The sequence below is a fragment of the Tarenaya hassleriana genome, unplaced genomic scaffold, assembly GCF_000463585.1.
Source record: "Tarenaya hassleriana unplaced genomic scaffold, ASM46358v1 Cleome50, whole genome shotgun sequence".
NCBI classification, from domain to species: domain Eukaryota; kingdom Viridiplantae; phylum Streptophyta; class Magnoliopsida; order Brassicales; family Cleomaceae; genus Tarenaya; species Tarenaya hassleriana.
This window is the reverse complement of record NW_010967708.1, coordinates 7,562-16,213: the sequence shown is the minus strand read 5'-3', so window position 1 is coordinate 16,213 and position 8,652 is coordinate 7,562. Positions and strand designations below refer to the sequence as shown.

Here is an 8,652-nt window from a genome sequence, read left to right as displayed (position 1 = left end):
GTATATGATAATTAAAAAACGTTATCATACCGTTGGCATAAGATAATATAAATCTGTTCCGATCTAACTGCGAAATATTATGCGGTCGAACAATTATTAACACTTCAATATAATACATGAGCTTTCACATATGTAACACTGAGCATATGCGAATGGACACTTCTACCCTGAAGCTTTGTGACGGTACGACTCTCGACTCTTCCGGAAGCAACGAACTTACCAAACTACCCCTGGGTGAACAACCCCATGACCAGGGGCAGACCCGTAATTGACCGTGCCGAAAACCGCCATGGAAACCATGTGAGATCCAACGGCTCAGAAGCCGTTTATTGGGGGAGCAGGCCACAGATCTCACCGTTGATTTGCGTCTCTAACCTTTCACCAAACTACTATTCGACATCTATAAATGGCTCCTCCAGTCAGTCAGTTTTTCATCGGCTACTTCTCCTGCTTTTCATCTTTCGTCTTTGATAGTCTTTCTGTTCATCGCTCTCGATCCTTGAACCATGTCGGCCTTCACAAGCAAGTACGCCGGTAAGATCTCTCTCTCTCTGTCCCTACATCTCTCTGATCTGTTTCTCGGAGTCTCCATTTCTGTAGCTTCAATTGAGTTCTGCGGTCTGTTTGTGTATCCGGTTCGTACTTGGCTACATGATCATTAGATCTGATCTTTGTTATCGTGTTTCTATGTATTTTGGTTCGGATCTGGATTTGGTACCTGTAGATCTGCTTTTTTGGTGGATTTGATCAGTGATTCTTTGGGAATCTCTTTTACTCTGTCCGCTATCTTTTGTGATAGTCTCGGTGTTTTTTAGATCTGTTTGAATTTCGCTGCTGAGATGAAATTCCATCTTATGAGTCTGACTCTTATGTTTGGTTGTTTCGGATTTGGTTGAGGGTTCAGGGTTTAGGTTCTAAGGGTTTAAGGGTTAGCGTCCGTGTATACACTAATCGGATACACAAAACTTTGTTATACGAATCTAATTAACTGGTCTTTTCAGGTCTGGAGCCTGAGTTTTTTGCTTTCGGTCCTCTTTCCGGGTTGCTCGTATTGTTCATACGTTTTTGGTTTTGAATCTCGCAGATGAGCTGATTGCTAACGCTGCCTACATCGGTACCCCTGGAAAGGGTATCCTTGCCGCTGATGAGTCAACTGGTACAATCGGCAAGCGTCTCGCTAGCATCAACGTCGAGAACGTTGAGGACAATCGACGAGCTCTCCGTGAACTCCTCTTCACCACTCCTGGTGCTCTCCAATACCTCAGCGGTGTCATCCTCTTCGAGGAAACCCTCTACCAGAAGGCTTCCACTGGTATGTATGCATACACCAAATTCATCTTGTTGTATTGATTCAGTTGTTGGTTAGTGATTGCTAATTGGCTCTGTGGATTGAATATTGCAGGCAAGCCTTTTGTTGACATTTTGAAAGAGGGTGGAGTCCTCCCAGGTATCAAGGTCGACAAGGGTACCGTCGAGCTCCCCGGCACAAACGGTGAGACCACCACCCAGGGTCTCGATGGCCTCGGTGACCGATGCAAGAAGTACTATGAGGCTGGTGCCCGTTTCGCCAAGTGGCGTGCTGTCCTCAAGATTGGCCCGAACGAGCCATCCGAGCTAGCCATCCACGAGAACGCGTACGGGTTAGCAAGATACGCCGCCATCTGCCAAGAGAACGGTCTCGTCCCCATTGTCGAGCCCGAGATCCTCGTCGATGGACCCCACGACATCCACAAATGCGCTGCCGTCACCGAACGCGTCCTCGCGGCCTGCTACAAAGCCCTGAACGACCACCATGTCTTGCTCGAAGGGACCCTTTTGAAACCCAACATGGTCACACCTGGGTCTGAGAGTGCCAAGGTGGCACCCGAGGTCGCAGCTGAGCACACGGTCCGTGCCCTACAAAGAACCGTCCCAGCAGCTGTCCCAGCCATTGTGTTTTTATCTGGTGGACAGAGTGAGGAAGAGGCGACACTCAACCTGAATGCCATGAACCAGCTGAAGGGTAAGAAGCCATGGTCACTGTCCTTCTCATTCGGCCGTGCCCTTCAGCAGAGCACGCTCAAGGCTTGGGCCGGGAAAGACGAGAACGTGACAAAGGCGCAAGAAGCGTTCATTGTGAGGTGTAAGGCTAACTCGGAAGCCACACTCGGAACCTACAGGGGTGATGCCAAGCGTGGGGAAGGAGCTGATGAGAGCCTCCACGTGAAGGACTACAAGTACTGAGTATGGGATCATCATCATCAACATGGGTGTGTTTTATATAATCCTGGATATATTTCTAGGGTTTTAGACAAACTTTCGTTTTGGGTTTTTTGTTTTGTTGTGTTTTTTTTTTCATATGGGGTTTTTTTAGGTTGAATGTTTAAAAAGAGCCCACCAAATAAAAAGTTTTATGAAGAAGGGTGTGCCTTCTGAAAACATGTTTACTCGTGTTCTGCTTTTTTTTTTTTTTTTTGGAGAATTTTGTAGGAAATGTCCAACTTTGTCGAAACTTTTATAATTGATACTGAATTTCGTCAATTTAGAGTAATTAATTATCAATTTGTAACAAATTTTCATATTGAAACGAATTTCCGTAAAGTTTTATATTAAATCTAATTTATTCAAATTGTAAAAATTCTAATTGAACGTTGGCAAAAATTCATAAGTAGAGTATTAAATTATATTTATTATATTAAATCTGAAAATTTTCAATCGGATATTTGGTAAAAATTCAAAAGAGAGTATTAAATTTGTCAAAAAATTTAATTTAACGTTTTATTTAAAAGTCTGAAAAATTTAATATCTCACATTTATTTCAAAGTTCACTAATATGTTTTAGATTTTCTCTTTAAAAAATCAAAATAATAAATAATGAAAAATATATAAAAATAAAATAAAATAAAATAAATTATATATATTTACATAGATACGTATATAAATGTATAATATATGTATGTATATATATATATATATTCATTTTTAAAATAGTCATTATAATAACCGTTACTAATTAGTTTCATATATTAGATACTATAATATAATAGAAAGTTGGCTACATTTTAAAATAGTTTAAATAAATAGTAAAAAAAATTAAAGAATATATAATCGGTAAAAATTAATATGCTTTTTACTAGATTAAATTGTGAGTAAATATGTTATCAATTATAAATAAATAATTAGATCAAAATAGATAAATTGATTTGTTTAGCGTCGTCGTCTTTGATAACATGATCTGTTGGTTTAATGGATAAATGTGTCCTTTTTATACATTTATTAAATGTTATGTCACAGATCTTTCTACACCATAAGGGCATTTGAGTAATTTGCCCACTCGATCGTCGTTTCACGGGTCACCCCAAAAAACATACGAGTTTTATTTATTTATTTATTTATTTTTTTGGTAAAGTTTGTGTATAGGTGGATTCGAACTCGGGTAAGGAGACTTTGTCCCTTCTCATCTTATTATTCGACCACCCCACACTGGATTTTATTTATTTCTTCTTCTTCTCCATTTTCAATCCATTGGATCGGCTCTGTATCTGAATTGCATTGCATTGTTGTTGTTATCTTCTTCATTTATGTCAAAGATTTTGTAAACTGTTGCATACTTCTCATGTACATATCGACGATCTATTTCTATATTGTTGTTTGCTCACTCAAGATTGAAGCACCATCAGCGACTGGTGTAGACGATCAGCCCCTCTGGAAACACGACGACAATGCATTCAAGGACTGTTTTAACACGGCAACAACCTGGCGACAAATTAGGCAGCCTGCAGCTACTGTAAATTGGTGGAAGGTTGTATGGTTCAGACACGTAACGCCGAAGCATGCACTCATCCTATGGCAAGTTTTCTTGGGTAGACTGCCAACCCGAGACCGACTACATCGATGGGGAGTTCAGGCGGAGACGTTTTGCTGCCTATGCTCGACAGGGGAAGAGTCCCACCAACACTTATTCCTTGAATGTCCGTTCAGCTCATCCGTCTGGCAATATTACGCATCACGCTTTGGGTCAGAACCACCGCACCAGCTCCAGCTCTATCCAGATTGGATCGAAGCCCTCCGGAATGACCCCAATCGCCACAAGCGAACCTTGACACTAATTGCTCTTCAAGCTACGGTCTACCTTCTTTGGCGTGAAAGAAATGACAGAATCTTTCGCTCCCGGCACCAATCCGCTGAGGTAATGAAATATAGGCTTGACAGACTCATCAGGAACATCATACTGGCCCATCAATCAGGCTCCAATCAGTAGGAAAACACCCTCTTACAAGCTTGGTTCTATCTAACAAGGCCACCATGATTACCATAGGAAAATCATCCCTCCTTTTTGTTAGCTTAGGTCATGGAAGTGTAAGTTTCTTTTGTTTTCTCGGTAACAAAAAAACGATATGTAACTTCTTTTTTACGTAAATAGATTCACATTTCACCAAAAAAAAGATTCATGTCCCCAGAAATTGTCCCAATCTGGGTTTGCTCACTTTACTTCTTGTTCTGCTCTATCTTTTGTTCTTGAAGTCGATGTACTTGAACTCCAGCAAACCACAAAATGATTATTCGTTTTCTTGTTGGAATATGCAGTGTTTAAGCTTGTTCTGGTTGAAAAAGTCAATAATTCAGAGTTCTGGAAGCTAAGTATTCTTTGATATAATCCTTTTGTATGCGTGTTTGTGTTTATGAGAATATTCGGTATGAAACTCCCTTGTACCCTGTGTAAAGAACGTGACATATACTGAATTAGCCTAGGGCAAAGTCGTTGCCGAAATGTAGGATCTTCCACACTGGGAATCTGAATTCGTTAATCAACTGTGCAAGTGTGTGTACGTTCATGTGCTTATAGCATGTATTTAATCAACCTAATCGGTGGTGACACAAAACCCTAGAATCTGATTAAATGAACAAAGAACAAGAGTTAGGGTTTGGAGACTGTAACTACCCAATATTTAAAAAAAAAATGTCTGGACCCAACGGTCTGGAGCCTAAACCGATCAATCCAGACTGTCGGCAAGATCAGACAAACATAGTGACCTAAACCGACCGGTCCAGACGTAGGTCGACCGGTTCAGGCGCTGGACAGACGAAAAAGTCGCGATTTCTTGTCCAGATCCGACCTGAAAACGACCGATATGCACCATTCTCCGACCAAAGCCCGATTTTCACGACCTAGGGATCGCAGGACGCGATTTTTCCTCCCTGGTTCCAGATTTTCCACCCATATCTGTCCAAATTCGAGTTAACCCATGACTTCCCCATATCCTCTGCAACCTCAAACTTAAACACCTCTCTCTCAAATCCGAAGAATTTCACGCTTTTATTTGCTTCTACATACCACGAGGAGCATCACCAAGTTTTCCATTCATCAGCCAACACACGAGCATAACCCGAGGTGAGGTGAATGAATTCGAGTTTAATTCAGAAGTCTTCTCACATGGTGTTTTGGGTTTTTGAGTGATTCGTACAAAATTGATGCTTGATTTGTGTTCTACATGAAATTATATGAGTTTTAGTGTATTATCCATAGCAAAACGTACTTGTTTGAGTGTTTTTGGTGAAACCGAGGCCTAGACCGACCGGTCTGGGGTCAGACCGTCCGGTCTAGGGTCACAGAAGAAACCGCGAAGTCCAGAGATTAAGACAAAATCCAGACCGACCGGTCTAGAGGCTAGACCGACCGGTCTGGACCAAAATCAAAACGATACCAAAAACCGGACCGAAACCGAGGGAACGAACGGACCGAAGCCTAGTCTTGTGTCATTATGGGAATGATGACATAATAAGACTAGTATGATGTGTGATTGATGATCATATAGATGATCATAGGTATTTGAATACGATCACAATCATAGGTATTCGTTGCAGAACAGAATATTGGATTGACCCGCATGAGATTGTCACATGGACTAGCGTCATGACTTGAATCTCATATGACGGTTGCATGATTGGATCCTAAGACCTGAGATATCTACGGAATCCAACATGAGGAGTTTCGTGCTTTGAATGCGTCAAACGTCCTGCGTAACAGGAGGACTATAAAGGCATGTATCAGGTACGAAACGACTCATGTGCTGGATTGTAGATAGTCATGACGGGATTTGTACCTCTCGTAGAAGAGAGAGATATCGCTGGGCCCCTCGTGTGAGCGAGACTGTAGAAATGTGTGGCCGCACTATAGACGAACGTCGTCTATTTCAGACAGTCGAACTCAGTGAACGAGAAAGCAGTCGAATCAGATAAGGTGGCTTGTCCATGCCTTATATTCGACATATGATATCGTGATACAAAAGGATCATCAAACGGAATCATCGCTGACGTTCGTAGGATCACGAACAAACTCTATTCGAGATAGGTAGTCATAGTGTCTTGCTAGAGACCGCCTATGACTTGTGTAACCAAAATAAGAGATTTCGTGTTATACTGCTATATCGGATGAGCCTACAGGGTCACACATACAGGAAAGGACGAATGCGCGAAAAGAGATGAGAAAATCCCGGTGGAGCGGAGGCCAGACCGACCGGTCCAAAAGGTCTGGACCGATCGGTCCAGCTAACCCAGACCGATCAGTCTAGACGTAGACCGGTCGGTCCAGAGGTAACGTGTGAGGTCCGGAAATTGTTCCAGACCGATCGGTCTAGACGTCAGCTCCAGACCGATCGGTCCAGACGTCTAGATTTACTAAACTCGCTCTAATTAGGGTTTTAAAGGGAAGAAACTTAAGGGGACGCCTCCTAACTCTTTTGGCACGATTTTCAGACCCTAGGGAGAGGTTTGGAGAGTGAAAAAGCTAAGAGAAAGATCCCTGAAACCCTTGCGTAAAGAAGAAAGCGTTCTTCAGTCCTAGCAGACAAGTTCCAACCGTTGGAATCCTTTCCGCCGTGTGGATACGTGTAGAGGGCAAGGTATTCTTCCTGCCTATAGTGATCAGACGCGTTCTTCGATTGATACAGGCCCCGGATCGTTTGAGGTAAGCGTTCTAACGTTTCTACAAGATCATGCATGATAGGTTTTAGGGTTTCATTAAAATTTTTGTTTTACATCCGATGCGCAAACCCTAGAACTGATCTCTTAGGAATTAGATTCGCTCTTGAGATCCCAGGAAAACCCAACAAAAAGAAATATAGAAATGATTACAAGGAGAATTAAAAGACTGCATAAAAAGAAATACATGTATAGTAAATAAAGTATACAAATGTATATGAATGGGGTAGCTGGCATGACGTTAATATTACTTTGAAAGTGTTCGGATTAATGTTCAGCGCGTGATTGTAGAAAATGATGTTTGTGGTTGAAAGCACATTGATTATGAGATTGTGGGATATGATTGTGATTGAGATGATGACATAATCGTGTTGGTTTAGTGCTCTATGATGTACTGTTTATGAGCTTTCTTTAGATACATTCGATGTATTGATACTTTCTATGGTTTTATGAGAGTATTTGATTCATTACATGTTCTTGCATACTAGATCTGTTATGAAATCCATGTATCATTATGAATGATACTAAACTCCCTAGTCTTGTGTCGTTATGGGAATAACGACATAATAAGACTAGTATGATGTGTGATTGATGATCATAGAGATGATCATAGGTATTGGATACGATCACAGTCATAGGTATTCGTTGGAGAACGAAATACTGGATTGACCCGCATGAGATTGTCACATGGACTAGCGTCATGACTGGAATCTCATATGGCGGTTCCATGATTGGATCCTAAGACCTGAGATATCTACGGAATCCAACATGAGGAGTTGCGTGCTTTGAATACGTCAAACGTCATGCGTAACAGGAGGATTATAAAGGCGTGTATCAGGCACGAAACGAATCATGTACTGGATTGTAGATAGTCAAGACGGAATTTGTACCTCTCGTAAAAGAGAGAAATATCGCTGGGCCCCTCGTGTGAGCGAGACTGTAGAAATGTGTGGCCGCACTATAGACGAACGTCGTCAATTTCAGACAGTCGAACTCAGTGAACGAGAAAGCAGTCGAACCTGATAAGGTGGCTTGTCCATGCCTTATGTTCGACATATGATATCGCGATACAAAAGGATCATCAACCGGAACCATCACTGACGTTCGTAAGATCACGAACAAACTCTATTCGAGATAGGTAGTCATAGTGTCTTGCTAGACACCGCCTATGACTTGTATACCAGAAATGGGGATTTCGGGTGATACTGCTATGTCGAATGAGCCTACAAGGTCACACACGCAGGGAAGGCTTCTGGAACGGATGGTCCACGTGCATTTCTGGACCGTCCGTTCTGGGCTCTGGGTATTTTCATAATTGAACCGAAATTAGGGTAAAATCACTTTATAAGAAGGAGATTAAAACCCTAATCACCGATGAGACTTTTGGCAGCCGACTTTTTCAGTTCTTGGAGAGTTTTTGGTGAGATCCAAAAAGGTCAACAAGTTCTAACTCTCGTTTTCTCGAAGTGCAAAAACCGAATAGAGATTCGAGTCCTAGCAGACAAGTTCCAATCGTTGGAATCCATCCTGAGGTGTGGATACGTGTAGAGGGTGAGGTAATCTTCCTGCCTAAGTGATCGGACGAATTCTTCAGTTGATACAGGTCCCAGATCGATTGAGGTAAGCATTCTAACGTTTCTACGATTCATTAGAAGCATGGTACTAGGGTTTATTAAATTTTTGTTTTATATC

At 41.7% G+C, this 8,652-nt stretch overlaps 1 protein-coding gene across 1 annotated transcript; it reads left to right on the top strand.

The window, feature by feature from the left end:
* The first annotated feature begins 425 nt into the window (after positions 1–425).
* On the top strand, positions 426–2,426 carry LOC104827479 (fructose-bisphosphate aldolase 6, cytosolic-like). The gene is made up of 3 exons (XM_010560651.1): positions 426–534; positions 1,085–1,312; positions 1,403–2,426. Exons 1-3 carry the CDS (start codon positions 507–509, stop codon positions 2,221–2,223), a joined length of 1,077 nt encoding a protein of 358 aa, XP_010558953.1. The 5' UTR covers positions 426–506; the 3' UTR covers positions 2,224–2,426.
* Positions 2,427–8,652: the final 6,226 nt, after the last annotated feature.

Excerpts from the sequence above, each read along its gene's own strand:
- LOC104827479 (XM_010560651.1), top strand. The coding sequence starts at position 507 with ATGTCGGCCTTCACAAGCAAGTACGCCG. Across the intron at positions 535-1,084 it reads CTTCACAAGCAAGTACGCCG|ATGAGCTGATTGCTAACGCT; the intron begins GTAAGATCTCTC and ends TGAATCTCGCAG. Across the intron at positions 1,313-1,402 it reads CTACCAGAAGGCTTCCACTG|GCAAGCCTTTTGTTGACATT; the intron begins GTATGTATGCAT and ends TGAATATTGCAG.